This window comes from Falco punctatus (assembly GCF_963210335.1).
Source record: "Falco punctatus genome assembly, chromosome: 5".
Lineage (NCBI taxonomy): Eukaryota > Metazoa > Chordata > Aves > Falconiformes > Falconidae > Falco > Falco punctatus.
Window position 1 is genome coordinate 15,754,426 of NC_137584.1, and position 22,556 is coordinate 15,776,981.

General features: G+C 33.4%; 1 protein-coding gene across 5 annotated transcripts in view; it reads left to right on the plus strand.

The window, feature by feature from the left end:
* Nucleotides 1-22,556, plus strand: part of EYS (eyes shut homolog) — a 1,034,174-nt gene that overhangs the window by 258,499 nt on the left and 753,119 nt on the right. For all 5 annotated transcript variants that reach the window (XM_080388797.1, XM_080388796.1, XM_080388798.1 and 2 more), the window contains 4 exons: nucleotides 2,440-2,544; nucleotides 3,387-3,526; nucleotides 10,818-10,984; nucleotides 20,390-20,643. In XM_080388797.1, the coding sequence (XP_080244923.1) occupies nucleotides 2,440-2,544; nucleotides 3,387-3,526; nucleotides 10,818-10,984; nucleotides 20,390-20,643 (666 nt within the window). The remainder of the gene's footprint in view (nucleotides 1-2,439; nucleotides 2,545-3,386; nucleotides 3,527-10,817; nucleotides 10,985-20,389; nucleotides 20,644-22,556) is intronic.

The window sequence follows — 22,556 nt, forward strand, 5'->3', positions numbered from 1 at the left end:
TTTTCTCCAGGCTAAACAAATCCAGTTTCCTCAGCTGCTCCTCATAAGTCTTGTGCTCCAGACCCTTCACCAGCTTCATTGCTCTTCTCTGGACACACTCCAGCACCTCAGTGTCTTTTTTGTAGTGAGGGGCCCAAACCTGAACACAGGATTTGAGGTGCGGCCTCACCAGTGCCAGGTCCAGGGGGACAATCACTTCCCTTGTCCTGCTGGCCACAGTGTTTTGGATACCAGCCAGGATGCCGTTGGCCTTCTTGGCCACCTGGGCACACTGCTGGCTCATATCAGCCAGCTGTCAGCCAGCACCCCCAGGTCCTTTTCTCTTCCCCAAGCCTGTAGCATTGTGTAGGGTTGTGTAGCAAATCAGTTCAGTTGATTTTACAAATGAAATATGTATATTTTTTTTAGTATTTTTTTTTCAACAAACATTATAGAAAGCTACAGTTAATAACTCTTGTCCTGGTTCATGGCGTGCCTTTCTAAAAGTATTAATTATGATGGTAACTCCCCAGAGATACAAATATATATAGTTACCTTTAGTATCAATACAAAGTGAGTCTTGTAAATGGAAGGTCAAATTCTCCATAGTTGCACGTGTAACATTACATATTATATTAGAATAATAAACAGAAGTATCAAATTTCCTATTTTCTGTATTATTTAAATTTTACAGTAATAATATAGTTTAAACAAGTATTTATAACTCAGTAAGCTTCATAACTTACAGTAAAATATATTCCTGGCTTTTGAAAAATTGATATGTTAATACTGTGCTATTTTTGGCTGAGGAATAAAGGAGCAAAATCAACACTGAAAGGCTGTACAGTATGCTGGCCAACCTCTCTCTAAATACATGAGACTGTACATGTGGTTCAGCACCTGTTGGCACAACACAGACATATCTGGCCAACAAATCACAGCATTAAGGCCTTACTAAGTATATTCCTCTTTACATTTATAGAAGTCCATAAAAAGCAGGTTTTAGTTTGACACTCCTTTCCAGCATATTAAAAAGAAACAGTATACATTTGTCAAAGCTTAAGTGTTTTGTATTAGGAATGGACTAAAGTGAAGGAAATTGGAAGAAATGTTTTGCTGAAACACAAATTTTATGCTATTAGCTCTTGTTGTTCTGATGCCTCTGGCTTTAGATCAAAAGGAGAGCTCATTAAAAATTTTAAAATAATTTCATTGTTTGAAGCAAAATTATACCTTTTTTTTTTTTTCCATATGAAGAATTTCAAATAGAATACTAGCTTTTGGCACATTTCATAGAACATATTGTTTGATTAAAGAAATTTTCCCAATTTCTTGTGTATCCCTCCCAAACATTTTTCTCCTGTACATTTTTTCAGTTTTTTCCCACTAAGCCACTGATTGAAGTAACACTGATTACTAGCAAGTCCATGGTAAAGACATCAGTAATCTACCTTTATTTTCTTTTCTGAAATTTTCCTCTTCAAAACTTGTCAAAACTTCTTCACCTTCTTCTAGATTTCTCAGCAGTAAAGACTGCTTTACTTTTCATTTGTCTATTCTTTATCTTTTCTAAAATTGGAAAACAAAACCTACTCAACTCCTGCTGTAGAAATAATAAATTAAAAACAAACAAAAAATGATAACGGAAAAAGGAACAACAGCAAGCCAATAACAAGAAAGAAAATCTCTAGAACCTTTACATGAATTCATTATATTTTCAGTACCAAAAAGAAGGAGAAAACTTTAATGTGTTTTCTTTTTTGTCAAATCACCGTGTTTTCCAAGACTAACGGTAAAGCTGAAGTCTTCCTTATTGACACTTATGACATTGCCAGAGATATATTTCTCTTCAGTTCGTCCTTTTTAGAACTGTCCGGTTATCTGGTTACAAGTTCAATTGTTTCTTTCTGTTGGGGTAAAAAAAAGTCTTCAGCTAAATGAGCAAGAAATTGTTCAGTGGAATGACACTAAAGGTTACCTCAGACAAATGTGGACTAGCTTTTTCCTAGCCAAAATGGAGCCAGAAACGACATAACGAAATATATACAGAAAAGAATCAGAAGTCTTGAGTAGAAATCAGGGTTGACTCATGCAGCAGTAAAAAAATAGAGGAAAATGCAAAGGTATTATCTCCATTTCGGGTAATTATTTCTAGTGAAAATCCTCTCTCTTAAGCTCTGTATCCCTATTTTGATCTCATCTAAAATTGTTTTTTAATGCCTAAAGGGTTTATTTTGACCTTTTTTTAAAGACCCTGAGTTATTTTTATTTTTTTTTAATAACAGAGAGAAAGGAGTCTGGAAACTTACACAAGGTCTTTAAATTATAACCATTATTTCAGAAAGATTATTTAAAGCAATAGTTTTTTTAACAATATTGCTAATACGGTTCATGGTGGTTTTTTAAAAGCATGATATTAGTTCTTAGATTTTTTAGGATTATTTTTTTTCTTAAATCCAGGAGAATTCTGCGAGGTGAAAATTAATAATTGTGGTTCCAATTCATGTGAAAATGGAGGAACATGTGTTGACTATGAAAATCATTTTAAGTGCATTTGCCCTATAGGTGAGTCATTGGAAATTTATTCTATTTTCTAAACAGAACAAAGAAAAAGTCATCCAAATATTTAGGTGTTGACCTTGGATGGATGCCAGGTGCCCAGCAAGCTGCTGTATTACTCTCCTCCTCAGCAGAACAAGGAGGGGAGAAAACTAGATTAAAAAACCCTTGTAGGTCAAGATAAAGGCAGTTTAATGGTGCAATAGCAAAAGTCACACACATGGAAGCAAAGGAAAACAAAAGACATTCTCTCCGTCTCATCGGCAGGTGATGTTTGACTGCTTCCTGGGAAGCAGGGCTTCAGTACGTGTAGTGGTTGCTCTGGAAGACAAACATTGTAAATAACGAATAACCCCCATTCCTCCTGCTTTATCTTAGATTTTATATCTGAGCAGACATCATACGCTATGGAATATCCTGTTGGTCACTTCAGGTCAGCTGTCCTGGCTGTGTCCCCTCCCAAGATCTTGCCACCCCCAGCCTACTGGTGAGAGGGGGGAGGTTGGAGGGGCAGAGACAGCCTTGGTGCTGTGTGAGCGCTGCTCAGCAGCAGCCAAACACCAACGTGTTATCAGCACCTTTCTAGATACCAACACAAGCACAGCGCTATGGGGGCTGCTGTGGGGCTCAGCCAGACCCAGTACAGTAAGAAATAGCAACATAAAAATAGAAATATGCCTCAATATATGCAGTGAACATTTTTATGAAGATTTCCACTTTCTCACTTTGTTTAGCAAATAAAACTGGCAAATTACTCTGGTGGAATAGTGTTAACAGCTAACACCCTGAACAGAAGTAATGTCAATATTCTGAATGAACTGTGATTAAACATTCTCTTTGTGGTGCAGGTTTTGAAGGTGAAAGATGTGAACTGGATATTGATGCCTGCCTATTCTACAATATAAGCTGTGCCCCAGGAGCACTGTGTATGGATAAATCTCATGGATTTAATTACACATGTTTATCACCATGTATTGGAAACACAGAGGTAGGATAAAGTTATATATTCCCCCCAGTGTTTTTGAGAAATCAAACAAGTTATTCTAAGAGCAGTGAGCTGATGATGAAGGAACCCATTTCCCATGGGTTTCCTAAACACAGTACACACTTTTGATATATTCTCTTATTAACCTTTCTCTTTCCTGTGTAACATGCACACCCGAAAGTGCATGATGTGAGTAGTAATGTCAGTGTCTGACAAACAGTGTAATATCTGATCTCTTCCTTTCTTGTTCTTTGTAGGTTTACTCACTGAGGTCTCCTTCTGTCCCCTATTAGGTGCTGCTATGTTGTGAAACTTGTAGGAACTTAAATCAAAAGTTCCTTGAAGAGTCTGATTTGTTTAAAATATACTAGAGAGAAGGCTGATGGTACTACACCAATACACAGAAAGAATGACAAAGGCTTTATTTCCATTAAAAACAAAAATGAAGATCGTAATGAACAACAAAAAAAACTAAAGCAAAATTAACTACACTTTAATGAGAGCTGAAAATACAGTTAGAAAAAATAAAAATTCTCCTTGCAAGTTGTTCTTAAATGCTCACAGAATATAGTAATGAATTTGATTTTTGTACATACAAAGTAATCTAGAAATCTTTAAGTTAGACATTAACAATACTTAGGCCAGAATAACATCCATTGTGTACCCAGATGCCTTTAAGTAATGTATTTGCTGTGTCCTTCTCACTTCCCTTTAGTGACTTTTTCAATTAAATTACTTTTTTAGGTAGGATTAATTCACATCAGGGTGGACAACAAAACCAGGCCCTTGAGTTACTGTGATTTCGATATGGGATAAAGTAAAATCTCATTGCACTTTTTATTACTATAGATATTTTAAAAGCTATGTACACAATGTTATATAGCCCTTTCAAACAGCTACTCAAACTGATCACCAGTGTTTCAAAGACTCAATCAATTCTTTTATTGAAATATATTAACCATAAAAATATAATATGCAGAGCAGACAATGTGTTTACAAAGAAACAATCAACATTTATGTCACTTTGAAGTCCATGGGTACACACTCACCAATGAATATGAAATGTAACACTGAAATGCTCACTGGCTCAAAGGTTTGTATTTAAATTGTTCAGCATCTGGTAAATTTTAACATTTTTATGATTTAAAGTGTCATTCTGAGTGCAAATTTATTGTACATGGCATAACACCATAATGATGCAATAATCATTATAGCTAGTTAGGATGGGAAGTGATGGTGTGCCAAGGATGCTGATGGGAGCTAGTAAAACATTTTACAGTAATATTTGCTTAAAACCCCTCAGACACATTTAATTTATTGATACAAACGTTTCATAGACCATCATAAATGTTGTCATGTGGGGAAAAAATAATATATATATGAGTCTATATACACTCACTGTATGAGAAACAATTTGATCATAATGTGAATAATCAGATTTTCTAATGGGAAAGGGAATACAAACTAAAATAAAGGACTGATATATTTGGGCTTTACTTGTTTTCTTAGCCTACAGATCATTAAAGTAATATCATTTTCTTACTGGAAAAAAATAAAAGCTTTATTCAAACAAATTAATATCTTAATACATTTTAAAGTAGTGTAAGTAATAACTTGAAAATAAAGTTTTATATTATTCAGTAAATTTCATAATTATGCATTTAATTCTTATTTATTCTTTGTGGGTGGAAAGTTAGTATGTATTTTTGTATTCTTTCATTTATTTTCCATTTCCAATGGTGCCTTAGTTATGCTGAACTGCTTTACCTATGTGTATTCAGCAGAATAGACTGGAATTAATATTAATATTTTAAATATTTTCTTAATAAACAGAAAGTAAGTTTATATCATTAGGGTTCTGTTATCTCTATATAAACGTATAATGAAATTAATGTGTTGGCGTTTTGGTTGTGTATTTTTTTATTTTCCAAGAGCAACACTTTGAAAGATATATATTTTTATATTTTTTTATACATAAAGCACCTATCACCATATTGATAAACATCGTTTGGAACCACTCATTAAGGTTGTTTTTAATATTATTTTAACTATTATTTATTTTAAAATAAATATAAAAAGGAAATGTGAACATTTTAAAACAGGACATACCTTCCTTCAGATTTCAAAATCTAATCTTAACCTTCTATACAGGATAAAGCTTGCTTGCCCTGTACCTGGAATTATGAAGGGCCTCCAAATAAATCAAAATTTTGGCATCTTTAAATTAATGACTTCCAACAAGACCAAATTTAATCACTTCATACCATAATATCTTTTCTTCTCTCACCTATTCAGGAAGATATCCAAAGAAATTCAGAAAATATCCCAGTACATTTGAATATAGTATGTATGTTACAAACCCCATTACTTTTATTAACAGGACTTCATAGGGAATTGATACAAGTATTGGTAATAGCAAATAACCGTAGTGGAACCATAGAATCACAGAACAACTTGCGTTGGAAAGGATCTTGAAAGAGCATCTAATCCAACATTTTGTGGGAAAGGGAGCCTAGGTGAGCCTAGGGGGAGTCTAGCACCCTGTTCAATCACATCTTGAAGGCTTCCAGAGATGGGAATTCCACAACATCCCTGAAGAGACTATTAATTTCAAAAGCCCACATGTGACCCAATCAATCACAAATGTGGAGGTATCCTAAGTAGTGTGATTATTTTTAGTGGCTGTGACTAAGCCCTATTGAGCAGGTTTATTGCTTCCCGCAAAAAAAATAGTATTTCAAAATTCTGTCAGCAAGCTCACAAAATCATAGGTTCCTTTAGCATTTCATAGGAAAATATTTGAAATTGTAGCAGTAAGTATGGGAACTTCAAGATGTGAGCCAATAGTTATTCTTTTATAAAAGGAGTCATAGGTATTTAAAAGTACTTTTCATTTTTTTTTAATTCTATTTTCAGTTTTAAAATATAAACAGACATACTTAGTGGACATCAGTTTGGTTTGTTAAAAATAATTCCCATACAACTTAGGAACAGAACCATCTCTCAAAAGTCTTATCAGTGTCTATCTACACCTTTATGGTACTGAAGTTGTGTCCAACGGGATTATTGAGCTCTACTTGCATAATTTACTTGGAAGTTATTTCCTCTTTTTATGAGCCAAATGATCCCAAGCTACCCTGTTACATTTGCAGTGAGGATCATAATTCCAACCTTCTGAATTAAAGTATCCATGTGCCTAATGCACACTTAGTGTTTAGAGCAGCTGCCACTTTTATGCACGTCCTCATCCTTTACACACTGTGCAAGTTTATACAGTAAAAGTAAGGCAATTAGATAAATCATGTAAGACTGATATAAATAAAGTATGGACACTCATATTGTTTTCTTTGAGCTTGATGTATTAGGAGTTTGAAAAAACACTTAAAAGATCTTAAAAGCTAGAAAAAATTCAGTATGGCTTTCCTGGTTAACTTTACAGTTTTATGGGCTAATAGCTCTCTCTTGAGCAAACCTCTGTTGCTTGTGATGCATTTGACATGATGTGATGCTTGACTTTCAGATTAGAGGCTGACTTTGCAGTTCTGACATATTCCAAATACTGCATTGATCATTTGATTTAAACAGATTTTAAAATGCCTTCATGAAAACAGTTTGTGTGTGTGTATTTTTGTCTATCTGTTTAATGAGTTTACACATAAAAAGAGGCTTGTGGGCCTCATATCTTGGTGGTGTTTTGAAGTTATGCGTTCATGGTTTAAACTTTTTAATATTCAGACAAGAAAGAAAATACTTAATGCTTTAATAGAAGATTGTTCTGGGGATCTTCACAAAAAAATTGGAGGTGGCTGGTCACTGGGTATTTGTCTCTGAGGACCTGTGCAGGATAGTGAAGACAGGAAAAGTAAGAAATGGAGACATTATTTTATATTTTATATAAGTATATACATTCAGAAATTCAGAAATAACGTTTTTATTTATCTGAAGGAAACTAATTATAATTAATTTCAAATCAATTTATTTTCTTTCTGTAACAAGAAGTGGCAAAAGTAAAAAGCTTTTATAAAAGTTGAAATAAACCAGCTTCTTATGCAGTAATCTCATAAGAAAGCTAGTGAAACAGTAGACCTGCTCCAGCTTGATGTAAAGCAGATAAGATAATTACACTCAACTAGCAGTAGTTTCTTGGACAAATGTCCAAGAGAAATAATAAGTAGTATTCTGCATGAGTCTGACCCCGTTCCATTCAGTATTTTCTTTCTGAATGGAGGAATATATTACACATGGAAAAAACTGAATCTGACACCACCTTGGGAAAAGATCTGGAAAAGTAGAATGGAAATTACATTTGCAAAATACAAATATCTGTGAACTTCATAATTGTTTTGTGAAGTTAATCTCCAAAATAAGAAATTCAATGACTTTTCAATTACTACTGCTAGTAGACACTGCAAGTGGTGTTTTGGATGCTGAGCAATATAGCCATCTGTAGAAAGATATTTTCCATATATTTCTCTACAAAGTTTATTTCTTAGAAACTTCTTTAACAATACTTGTTACACTTATGGAATGGAAAAAATAATGCTTAATTGTCACGAGTCAAAGTAGCAAAATTAAATAAAAGGAAATATACTGCAAAAAAAACCAAAAAACTGAGTCTGCATAAATTATAAGAACTATCTCATATTCTGGAGACCAAGAAAGACATCAGGTTCTTATATGCAGTCTAAGGATTTTAAGCATTTGCTGCACAAGGAATAGTTCAATAGCATCTACAATGTAGGTAAAACTTAATTCTACAAGCAGTTAAATTATGCAGACTGTTTCATATTAATTATTCTTTTTAATCTTTTACTTCCATAATTTTTTCTGGAACTTTTAGCAAATATTGCTTGAAATGTCAACAGCTTTGTTTTGAGGAGATAGGGGTTTTTTTGTTTAATATTTATTTTTTTTTATTCTACTTATTTAATGTACCAGAAGTCCATGAAAGGACATAGGGCAGATTAACTAAAGTTACACTTTGGGAGAATTTTTGATATCCAGGCACAATTGATTTTGCAGAAATAAAGCCTGAAGTCTGTAGTAAAAAGATATGCCAGGGGGTGGGGGGTTGGGGGTGGTGGAGAGAGAGAGAGAGAGAGAAAGAGAGAGAGAGAGAGTGTTTGTGTGTGTGTGAATATAAAAATAACTATTTCATTCAAACTACAGAGAATTCCAGGAAAGGTAACATGGAAGAAGTGTTAGGAAATAATGATTGCACTAAGTGAGATGCTTCTAGCTCAGTGTCCTATCTCTAGCAATGGACAACAGGTGATACATAGAAAAGAGACAGGTTTACTTCCCTCAATTACTGCAGAGTGAAGAATGGAAAAGATAAAACATATTAATCTAGGGATTAATTATCTTTCTTTGCTGTAATAACATTTCCTGGTTGATACTGAAAGGAAATTATTCTTACATACTTATCAAGGTGGCACAATAAAGCAGATTTATTTTAAAGCAGTTGCTATAGACAGAACTGTGATGATAAGACTGACCAGAAGAGCCCTTGTTTATGATCGGTTAAATCATAAGATTTGTGTTTAATCGTAACTAGGAAGTAAATTTACTTTGGGGAAAAGGAAAAGCTGATTGATAGGAGAGGGATGCTCTCTCCAAAAGTCCATTTGTTTATTTATATTAATTTAAAAGTATCTCTTATATAATAAAAAATAACAAACAAATCTTTGTAGTAACTTTAGAAAATCACAATGCAGGTTTGAAGTTTAGAAAACCACAATAAAGAGGTATGTAGTTGTACTTCAGTAATAGAATACTAAATTTATTTAGCATTAATTTCTTATAAATTTCTTAAACATTCTAACTCAAAGTTTTAAATATTTAAACCAACATGGAATTAATTTTACAGTAAAGAGGAAAAATATATCTGACAGAGAAAACTACTAACTAGATTTGATAGTAAAAATAATTTCCATAGCTTTAATTTTAATTTAAAGCTGCTTTAGATTGCATTAACATCTTAAAGGGTAACACGTTTCTTCACAGTATAAAGTAGCAAAACAACATACGAATATAATGTATATAATATTGTGACAATCTTGAAATGTAATTTTTGTCTTAATGTCTAAGATTATTCTAAGTGGTTTTCTTGAGTGTAAGCTTATTTGACCTATTTGAGCTTTGAGAATATAGTGAACCTCAGGACAAATCCTGCAGAAGTGTTTAAATTAAAAGGTAAAAGACATATGGAAATCATATAAGAGAATATTCCCAAAACTACACACACATGAGTTTTCTTTGCTCTTATGGTGAGCAGTGTTTTTGTTTAAGTTTTCTCATTAGAAAAGGTTTCCAAGTTGTCTAAAATTCAGTACTGATAGCATAGCAAAAAGTATCTTAGTTTTAAGCTCAATTTAAAACTTAATCAAAGACAAATGAATATGAGAGGATTTCTGCCAAGAACTGTTATTATTACAAATCTTAGTGACATTATAAAGAGATTCAGACTCATCAAAATGAAATAGTAGTGCATTAGCTCATATTCTAGACACCATTTGCTTTAAAAACCAATTGATTAGAAGGAGGGTTCTTAATTACTTTGAAATGAAAATGTAGTTATCCATTTCTACACTAACAAAATTTTCCTGGAATTTAAATGGGACCCTAAAAGTAAAATAAAGAAAGGAACATTCCTTCTGATCTAGAACTTTCTGTAATTTTTGAAGAATACAGGAAGAACTTTTATTAAGTAATATTAATAAATAAAAGCTAGAAGAAAAAAAAATGGTGTTCCCGTTTAGGTATATTAATTTTTCAATATATACAGGTTGAAAAGAACGAATCTTCTGTTCTTCCCAGAACCTAGATGTACACACACACACACACACACACACACACATATATATATATATATAAAAGATTCAAGGTTAGTTTGTGAATCAGAATTATGACTAAAATTAAAGTCATATTCAGTCTTTTTTTCCCAATAGTCACAAATTCAATTAAACTATACATAGAACAGTTATTCTACTCTTTCAATGGAACAATAACAGACTGGTTCACTATCATCCATCCAAAAACAAGCACATTTTAAGGTCAGTTATTAAAATGGCACTGTTAAATCATAAATGCCTCTTTCAACTAAACAATGAATTGATATATTGTTTTAATCACATTCAGTATCTTAGGTTCTTGGAGATCTTTTTGTAATGCTACAACATAAAAACATTAAATAACCATATTTATTATCAATAGCTTATTTGGTTAAACTCTGGGGAAACCCCCCAACATATAGAGAAAAGCCTCTTTATGTATTTGCACTTCTCACCTTCAGATATGTGCAAATGGAGGTAGCTGCTTCTGTGATGAAGAAAACCAGAGATGCCACTGTGTCTGTGCTCTTGGATGGACAGGACAAACATGTCTGGAGAATATTAATGACTGTGAGGTAAACCAGTGCCAACATGGAGCCACATGTGAAGATGGAATTAATAAATACAGGTACTAACATGATGCTATCCATACAATCCTTCATTAAAAAGTTTATGCCACATAAGGATATTTTTCACTTCAACATGAATTACAAAGGGAGTTGCTATTGGAGTAACATTTTTCTTAGATTATAAAATGACATGAATACTAACTTTCAATAAGCACGTGCATCCAGTAAGACTGTGTAGTCTGAAGTATTGCATAGGAAAACCTCACAAGTATTCCTCTTTGATGGATCAAGAAGTTAAATCAACTATGCAACACCTCAGATAAACAAATAATCTATTTTAGTAAATAGTAAACACTTTATGAGCCTAGAGCATTACATGGAGTGACTTTTCTTATTAGAACTTGAATTATAATTTTCAAGTGAATAGTTGAAATGCTGAGTTATTTGTGTAAATTTTTTTTATGTTATTTTTTTTTTTTTTTTTAGGTATTGACAAAGCTGTCCAGTATATGTTTTCCTTAGTGAGCTGTAGAATTATGGCAAAAAATTACATGGAAAAGAGTATCTTCTATAAGCAGAGCTCAGTTGTTATTATCAGACTTGAATTACTTATTTTTCCTCCACAAAAAACAGAATAACTAAAATCTTTCTATAATGTCTGTGAATTTATTTTGAAAGGCTTTAATTTTATGCTATGTCCTGTACTTAGAAGCACTGTAATTAATATGCTTTAGTGTTGCTATTTAGAAAAAGTTGCAACAGTGGACAAAATTAAAATAGAACTCATTAAAAATTTCTTCCACTCCACCTCTGCGTTTATAGGATCTTCTGTAATAATAACTGAAATCCCTAAAGAAGCACAAAAATACAGATAAGTAGGATTCTCAATATACCAGAGTTAAAAGGAAATTTTGCCAGAGTCCTTACAAAAGTATACAATCTTCCTTTTTGCCAGCTTGCAATCAACTTGTATCAAATTAATGGACCATTTTTTGACATTTTATTTGACTGATAAATAAGTGGTTTTCCTGTCTATATCAGAAAAAAAGATTCCTGACAGAAGAACAAAGCCATGTTTGCCTTTCAAAATCCACTAGCATTTACCAAGAAATGAGTAGGTCTGAAGACCTCTGGTAAAACAAGAACTTTTGAATTTAGCTCAGTAATCCAGACTCAGGCTACTGACAGAAAAGGTTTCCTATTTTTTCAGTCTTTGAAAGATAAACTAAGTTGACAGATCAGTCTGCATTTATTTAAGGAACAAGAAAACATACCATCAAAATCCCTGTCCTAAATGTGTTAGTGGACAATTTTGTTATCAGAGAACCTCACCCCACAGAAACACAACTGGTTATTTTGCAAAGACAATGTGCAGAGTATTTACTGCATAATACCTGCTCTGTCGACAGACGATTACTGTTTCTCAATGACAGTGAAGCATTTCCTAAAGGAACTGAACTATTCCTTCCTTAAAAATAATGGCATTTCCCAAGAAGTATTTATTGTCAACAAGTGAAACAATTGTAATTTCTCCTTTCTAATACACCATTAAAACTAAAAGAATAGAAGAAATGCTGAACATAACTACTGTAGTCACCCAACTTTTTTTAAAGCCTCTTACAACTTGCATTTTTATCTTAAAATTAGTAACATCTTTTATAATGCATTTTTTAAGAGCTGTATTTAATGCAAAGTAGTTTCAGGAAGACATGAGAAACTGTCAGCATAATATATGGAAAATTAGATATGTAAATACCATTAACAACCCTACTGAGATCCATATTTAAAGCTATTCTAGTCATTCAAAACATCACTTACCTTTACCTTCTCCACTTATTATGTAAGCCAAACTGTTATGTATTAGTTCTTAATTTATGGAACTTAGCATAAAACTCTAGACTTTTCTGCCAGTTAAGAAATCTTAAATTCTGAACTAATTGTTAAACTTTGGTCATAGTGTATTTTTGCAGTGGTGGCTTGTTATAGCAATGTTAAGACCACAAAAGCCTGGAAAGTATCTAGCTTAGATTCAAGAACATCCCCCCTCTCTTTTAAACTCTCACATTCCACAAGCTGTCTTTTTTTCCAGATTGAAAATAAGCATTCAACTATATGTAACTTTTATAACTTTCTGTCTCCTTACCATGGCATATTCTGTTGCTTCTCCTGCTTTGAAATTACTGTTCCAGACAGTAGTGTTATGTAGGTTTATATTTAATATATGCAGAGAATTTCCTTTGAGTTCAGGATGGGGAAGAAGGGGGATTTTAAAACTGTGATACAGTGTAACACTCAGTAAGGTTACTTAATAAAAGCAACATAATCAGGATAGTAAGTCTTAGGAGTTTTATTCCTCTGGTTTAGTGAGCCTTCTCTTACAACTAAAGTGGCCTCAATCGCACTGACACAAAGCCTCTTATTAATTCAAATGAATGATTGTGCTTCCAGCTGAGTCTGTGCTATTTGAGATATTATAACATAAGTTAATCAGCATGTATTTAAAGTGATAACTTCTCCAAAGAATTACTGCTCCTACTACCGGGTTGATGGTGTAGCTGTTGATGAATCTGGCTGATGAATCTTGGCGGATACCATGCAATAGACAAATCACATCCACACATCAAAAGACTCTCTTGACCTTTGGTCACTACACCTGAGAGAAAAAACAGAGATTCATTGCCTTGTTAAATAGTATTGCTACATAAAAAAAGGTATTTGAATTTTCCTTTGAAAAAGAACCTGTATCTCTTCATTGTGTTTTCTGTAGAAGACAGAGAAAAACTGACTTAGCATGGGTCAACGAGAAGCATTTAATGAATAATTAAAGTGAAAGAACACTTCAAGGTGTTCATCCTCCTGTTTTGAAATCCAAGGGATGGTGGGAGGTGGTTGTTGCTCTGTTTTCTTCACCCTTGTAAATACGTGCCTTGACAATGTTACATTTCAGACAACTAAGGTACTAATTGAAATAAGTCCTAATAGATACTCTACTATAGTCTATTCAGCAAAGGGGAGCAACAGAGCGAAAACACTCAATGTAGTTTCCATTGCCTGTCCTCTTTCTTGTGTTTCTTCAGTCCAGTCTATTCAGAAGAAGTTCTACACTTACTATAGCCCTAGGAAAGGCCAGCAAAAAGGGCTAAGAACTCAGATTAAACATCTGAAGAAGCTGTGTTGTAGGATTTACCGCTGTTTAAAAGGTCATGAAAAATTAATATGTTTGAAAAATGTATTTTAATCTATAGATATAGCTGTGAGGTAAGCATTTCATGTGGTTTTATGCCGGAAAACTTCCTATTAAGAAATTAGATTTGGTGAACAGTAAAGCTTGAATCGCCAATTCATTTATCAATATTCAGTATATAAATTTCAGTGTGTATAATTTAATCTTGAATTAATCTCTCTAGGAAGGAGTAAAGCCTTACCTAGTGGCTAATTGTTAAATAAAATGCTTTAGAATATGAATCATTTCTTTGCACGATGCCAGCAAGATTATGAAAAGTAAACATAATTTAGATTAAATTTTGTGATACTCAGAAGTTAAGCTTCTATTACTTTATTCATCTTTTACTTTTTCCATTTGCTGCCAGCTGATTAAATTAAGCTGTTTGATTAGATATATATATATATATATATATATATATATATAATTTTCCATTTTAAAGTTTATTCATCCTGTACTATATATGCAATTTTACTGCAGGACCTAGCTTGCAGTGCTATATAAAGTTAGTACTATGATATACATAGTTTTCTGTAGCAATAATAGGCTTCTTCCACTACAGAAAGAGGAAAAATACTTTTCCTTGCCTTGCTACAACTCCAGAAGGTAGTTGAATATATGTTGCTATTTCTTAGGGAATATCTCTGTAATAAATTATACAACAGCTTTTCTGCAGAGAAAACAGATGCTTACAAAAAGCCAAAATAAAAGTAAATAACCTTTTAGTCCATTTATGAATGTGTGTGCAGTTAGTATTTCAACTAGAAAACAAAACAATTAATTCTGAGTAAATGCAGTTAATCTGCTTGGACTACTGTAATAATAAAAAACATTTATTAAAAAAAAACAAAGTAGAGACATACTGGGAAGTTTTTGCTAACGTGAAGCTTCTGTGCTCCTATGTGACTTCTGTCTCAAGAACAAGAATATCCTGGTCATCCCCTAGCACAGATCATCATAACCACATCTTCAGTCTGGTCTTTGGCTTTTTCCAGTTGTTTTAAAGGTTCATCCATCATACACAGTTCTTTACTCAATGGCACAAGTGGTACTACATCTCTTTAGTGCAAGCAGTTTGTGGTGATGCAGAGACAGGTACCCTGTCTGGACTAACTAGTACCAACTTGCTTACCTGCACATCTGCTGTTCTAGACCTTTAGTGATAAAAACTTACATCCTACTGTGTATTGGCAGGAACACATTGCAGCTATGCCATAACCATCTGCATTTGAGTAACATGTTACTTCTTAGACCAAATTCCATGCCTGAGTTATCTGCATCTCTATGTAACATTAATTTCACAGGTATATCAAATTATTGTGCAATGTTAGCTGGATTTAGGCAGCAGAGTAGCGACGTTGTCTGCATACGTGTGGGAGCAAAGCAATCCACAATAGGATAACTGTGGCTTATGTTCGTTATCAACTACTAAAATCCATGTTTGTAGCAAAAGCATTTAGGTATTGGTTTTACTTCCTAGGTTGTTACACTCAAAATCTCGCTATGGACAAAAAAGGACATACGTGATGTAAGGAATTACTGTTATTCCTATTAATGTTAATACAGATCTTCTTCATACTTACGTTTTTATTGGTGCCATGTTCATCCTTTCAATGTTCCCCCAGTTTATAAGATTGACATTTTAGTCTTCTTAAAGTAGTTGTGGGATGTCACTAGTATTTCCTTGTCTTTTCTGGGAGGTGTCCCCACCTTCCCAGAGGGGCCATCCCCAAAGCTGAACCTGGGGCAGGAGAGGAAGCAGTCACTGGGCCCCACAGCAGTGGTTATGCCATTGAAATCCAGCTCATGCCCCTGCAAGGCTGAGCCCCCGAACTAATGTGCCAGGACACAGCCAGGGCTTCTCTGATAAGGGCAAAAAACATGTTTCCTGAGCTAGAGATCACAAACAGAAATTCTGATTTCATACATATCTGTATACAAATTCTTTTTGAATTTATTGTAGAGAAGCATTTCAGCTTTGCAACAAATGAAAACTGCAAATCAATCTATGATTCAAAGCTTTTGATATCATGTTCAGTATTTTAGTGCTGCTGAAGTATTAATGCAAGGTCATATTCATTATAATCTAATGTGGTGATGATGTTTTTTCACAGGACAAGTTTAAAAGACTTAATTACTTAGAGATCATTGGTCTTGATATTATTTCCAAGACAGACAGGAAAAGATATTTGAAGTTCAGCTATGTCAGCATTATACCAGCACAGTGTTTAACAAAACTGTGTGCAAAAGCCATTTCCTAGATTGACTTAGAAATGAAATGATAGCATCTATTAAAAATCTTGTATCATTTAGAATCTTATAAAAATGTTAAAGCTAAAAATAAATGCAATCAGATGATGTTATGCAAAGCCCACAGAACTACGCTTACAATATTATGCATGAAATTTAAGAAATATGCACTGTGCAATTCATACTTTTGTATAAAATATGTGCTATGTATATAATACTGTTGAATATATAATACATTAATGTAAATGGTAAGTATTATATGTTAATGCTGTTAAACAAAGAAAAAATACACCAAATGTAAGGACCTGACAAGTTTAGACTTATGCTGCATAAATACGGCCTTTTTTATTGAGACACACTATAAAGTACAGATTTTAAGTAAAGACTATTACTAACTTATTAATTTAAATATATTTTAGCCTCCCTTTGTACATTTTCTATATACAATGTTAAATATCAAAGTTATTTGTAAACATGCAGTTACAATTTGATGTAAATTATTATAAATTATGTTTATAAGGAATTTATTGAACTTTTAGGTCATCCTATCACCTCTAAACCTCAGTCTGGATTATAAAAAATAAATGAATGATTCTTAGATGTTTTAATGCTTAGCACACCCTAAGACAATAGTTTGTTATTAAGAGGACTAGAATGCTTCTGTTTGCATTAATATATGCATTTGGCAAACACTAATAGAACAAAACCTCCTTCCGCACCATTAGTTTGTAGTTTTACATTGTTCTAGGCCACTGCCACAGATTTGGACTTGAATAGCTGCATAAGTCAGCCACTTTGTTTCACATGACATGCAGATCCAGTTTTGAAGTTATTTTCTAATCATGTTTACACTGAAGAAAAAAAGACACAACAGCTTCTGTATACCCAAGAAAGCAGTAACCTATGCTTAACAGCTAAACCAAACTTTTCATGCTGAAGTGACAAAGGAAAACGTCATGATTTTGTTTTATTTTTCCTGGGCAATAATATGAAATGAAGAATCTAAAAAAAAATGAGTGCTTAATTTATCCACTGTAGAAGATGAGCCATATTAAAATGAAAGTCAGCCAATTATAATTCCACCATGAAAAACAAAGGACTTTCCATCCTTACTTGTTTGAGATTTCTTCAGACACTGAAGCACTGAAAAATACAATGCTCATAACATCATTGCTTGTAATATGGAAGTATGAAACTGAATTTAGAAGATTCTCCATTAAATCTGTTTCTGTGTAGTTCTGTGGTCTCTGAAGATAAGCTACACAACTCATAATAATAGGGAAATTATAGAAAATTTCTTCTCTTTTTCCTCTCATTCTTGTTAAGAACTGTAAGTTAAATATTCTATTCAGTATCAATGATAAGAACGTTTTTAAAGAATGATTGAATAGTTGCATTTTCGCAATGCACACGCTAATCATTAGAGTAAAAAAAATATTTTTTACTACATAATAGTTAACCGAGGAAATAAAGTGATTAACTGCACCAGAAAAAAAAAAAAACATGGCTAAGTGTTTATTTTTTCCATACTGAATTTTTACTGTTGGATTCAGAAACTGTGTAGTTAAAGGTAAGTAAGAATACACGTTTTGCATGTTTATGCATAATTAAATTTTATGTAAATCATCATTTACATTTAGCTGTTAAGCAACTGTATGAGATTATTTGTTTGAACTTCATTCCTTGAAAAGGATCAGATGGAGCTCTCAAGAGAAGGGGAATATTTTTCCTTTGCTGAGGAGTGACTGAGGCTGGAAGAGAGAACACAGTAGCTATACCTACTTGAGTAGGTACTGCAGTGAAGTAGAAATGGATCTGTAAAGCAAAAATGGTGGTGCTGAAGAACTCGCAACCACACTATACAAGATATGGAGCGCTTACTTCAAGCAAACTATTTCGGTCCATGGGCTAAAAGCCCATTAGCAGTTGGTGTACATTGTCTGTACTCCAAGGAGCACTTTACTGATTTAGTTTCAACTGAAATAAATCAGTTTTACATGCTCTAATACTGCTCTGCAATGTTATACAAAATACTGCTGTTTGGAACAGCCAGGAATTTCATCATAAAAGTTTTCTCATCATCTGATCTGAAATGGTTATACAGACGCACCTTGAGATATGAGCGAGCACAAAGCCAGGCCTCAGATATTATTAAAATAATTTCCTAGGGATCAAGAAGACACAACGTTGATGAGAGTCTCACTGGCAAGCTTGGACCTTCCTTCAAGGAGCCAGAGGATATGAAAGCAGCTGGTATTTGTTTATATACATAAAAAAATAATAATTCTGTCTCAAACATTTGGTGACTTCATTCTTTAATGAATTAACCATTTTATTATTTAATTTTACCTGGCTTTTCCATAGATCAAAAGCCTTTGCATTAGAAGAAAATCATTAAACCATCTTTAAACTCAGTCCACTGTGGAGTTCGACATTAACAACCAACCATAGCTCCTTTTAAAAGATACTTGCTTTACTCTAGGCTTCTAGTTACAACATGAAAAGGAAAACCCACCTAATTTTCTGTGTGCTCTGAAGCTACTATTGAACTCACAGAACTGCACAAATGTCCACAGATTACCTTGGGAGGAAAAAAAAATCCAAAAGATTAATTGGATTGAACACTAGGAGCTATTCATTTTATACATATCCCTTTTTTCCTCTTCCTTTTTCCTCAGATTTATTTAATTAGTATTACAATAGGAGTTGTCATAGTATTCTGCCCATCTTAATCTCTAGTTTGTACATAGACAAAGTTCTTTCATCTTTCCAATTCTCTCTTGCCAAGCACTGCAAGTAAAATTAGAGCCTAACTGAACAAGAGAATAAAGTATACCATTGGTGGATATGGTTATAACTTCCTTAGTCCAAAATTTATATTGCAAAAAAAACTTTTGTGAAATGACATTCAAAATAGCTACCATCATGCTGGCTTTTATAGGTTCCTTTCTGTGCACAGATTCTGACATGGAGTCTTTTCCCTACTGAATTTACAATTATCCTATTGGAAATGTGGTAGGGATATAAGGATATCTAAGTGGAAATTTCCAGAAGTCTAACATAAAAATGCAGGAATGATAAGCAATTACTGAAGCAAACAATAACATAAAAATAAAAAAGTATACATTCTGCAAGACAGATCAGTAGGGAGAATTACTCTAATCAAGACTTCCTTAACATGTTCTTTCCAGCTTATAGATAGTATCTTTATGGGTCAAGAACATCTAAGATTACGGTAAAATTATCTCCTCCTGTGTAAGGAGACCTCTGGACATGGTAAGAAGAGGATCAATCAAAGAAAATATTGCCAAATACAAGGGATTTTCTAATTTTATGAGATGTGGATAAGCTATGAGATAATACAGCTTTGTTTTCATTCACACATGAGAAAAATATAAAATGGGACAAAGGGAAGCAAGAAAAAGTCATCTTCAGTTTTATATAATTCATATGTCATCCTCCATTGTGGGGAAAAAATACCCTGCTCAATTTCTATAAAATTGTTTAGATTGTTTTTTTCAGTTACAGACAGAAATTGCAGCCTTTGTTTCCAATGATAAAGCTTTTTTATACTGATTTTATGTCCAGAGCAAGCAGGATGTAATATTGTTTTTTCTCTTAATAATATTGTAGCAAGGAACTAATAATTTTCAGAACAGGCATTCTTAAAATGCATAATACTCTAGTTCATACCAGTTTTCTATTTGAGTGTTGTTATTGGGAGGCTGCTATTAAAAGCTATATGGCTACTAGTTTGTCCCATCTAAATAACAAAGTTTTTTAATATTGTGCAGTTCTATTTAATTATTGTGAGCAGTCTTAGTGAAACAAAGTTACTTAGTGATCAACAAAAGGTAGATGACTGAAAAAAATTGCAATTCATTTGTGATTAACTCAGTGAAAATATTGTTAACATTTTTGGTCATTATTGACCGATATATTTGAGACTGGTGGTTCTGTTATGTTTTTTCTCCTCTCATTTCAATAACAGATGCCTATGTCCCCTTGGTTACACTGGCACATTTTGTGAACTTGATATAGACAACTGCATTGGAAACCAGTGTTCTGAATATGGTTTCTGTCAAGACCACTTGCATAATTACAGCTGTAACTGTGTGCCTGGATATCAAGGACCCTTCTGTGAAGTTGAAATTAATGAATGCTTAAGTTCACCTTGCAAAAATGGAGCTACCTGTATGGATTTAATTGGCCACTTTTCATGTAATTGTGCTGCTGGGTTCAAAGGTAAGTTTTTGCTTTTGAAGTGACTTGTACTACAATTGTGATTGTCCAATTACATGTAAATGATGTTTATATGTTTCTTTAATAGCAACTATATACATAAATTTATATATATTTATGCGTTTGTATGACTTAAGAAGAGTTTAAACTGAATTAGCATGGAAATTCTTAGATTGTGTCTCTTAATTGCTCCTCAGCTAACCTTTGCTCCACTAAATGTATCATTCTGAGCATGAGATCTGATGCTGTTGGCAAAAAAATTGATCAAGTTCAGGAACATAGTTTTAATTTTATTGTTTTAATTTCACTGTTATGCAGTCCTAAGTGTCATGGATTTAGTAATACACAGGCTGATGAGAACAAATGTTTTGGTACAGACCAGGAAAATCTAAGCGTGAGAAGGAATGAGATCAGCAGTATCATCTCTCTGCATGTATGGAATATAAACAGCTATATTTGAGTGTGTTGTTGACTCCCTCTCTACTCAGTGGAGACATGGCATCTGTCTATCTTAGACATCTGTTTTAGGATGAGGTGGGCTGTAGATTTCTGCACTGAGTTAGATTAATCCCACACCGGCTGATAAAATGATTCCTTTTTGTCCTAATTTTCTGTTTTGAGTGAGTATCCTGATATTCAGGCTATATGTGGGAGGCAGAAAATAATTTTTAATTCAGCATTACTGCAGTGTTGCATTATCAGCTTTTAGTCTATATGAGCACAAGCATTAATGCTGTGAATGCGCCCCTATCTTTATTGACAGTCTGTGGTATACTACCACAAACAAAGACAAAAACTAAATAGTATAGTATGCACAGTGTTATCTTTACTAACTAATCATTAATTTACAGTTTATTCTTCCAACTTGCTGAGGTCTCTTGCTCCAGTTCAGGGAACGTGTCGTACTAGATTTGTAATTTCCAGTTAAACCACTGAGATAACACATGTATTTGGGTTTTTCTGGGTGACTGCCAAAGTCCTGAGCTATTAAGTAATTATAACTTCAGTGCTAATTTTTCATTATAAATTCTGGCTAGCTATACTTACTACTAACATTTCGGCACTAATATTTGTAATTTCAAATACTTTTATATTCATTTACATATATAAGCACATTTATGTATGTTTTATACATTTGCAGATTTGTTGTCCTCAATTTAAGTATATAATTTCTTGATCATTTGAATAGACATTTAATAAAAGACATTTCCTCTTCATACTCATTTATTAATAAATATGTAACCAACAGAAAACTTTCCCTGAGGTGGCCTAAATTCCATTAAGATAGCACAACTAAATGTCTGACTACAAGCAAAGAGAAAAAAATACTTGGCTTACTTGTATAAAATCTAAAATATTTCCATTGTGTTGCTGAAACTTCAACCCTTATTTTGTACTTTGCTGGTGTTAGATCTTCTTGGAAGAGTCCCATGAGTAAAGCCCTGGAGGGATGGGATGTCCAAGAAAGCCTATCACCTATCACCTCCTCCAAGGACAAGAGTGATTCAGCTCAAAGAGCACAAGTCAGGCAAAAATGTCAGGAGGCCTCCATGGATGATGAAGGAGCTCCTGGCCAAATTCAAACCCAAAAAAAGAAATATACAGAGGTGAAAGCAAGGACAGGTAACTTGGGAAGAAATAGAGAGATATTATCTGAGCATGCAGTGATAAGGTTAGGAAAGCCAGAGCCCAAATTCTGTTGAATCTGACAAGTATGTGAAAGACAACAAGAAGGACTTCTACAAGTAGGTAAATGACAAAGTAAAGAGTAGGGAAAATGTGGGCCCATTGCTCAGTGAGGTGGGACCTTGAAAACACTAGAAATGGAAAATTCACAGGTACTAAATGCCACCTTTGTCTCAGTCTGTACTTTTAAGGCTGTCCTTCAGAAATCCAATGACCTGGAGAGTGGAGGG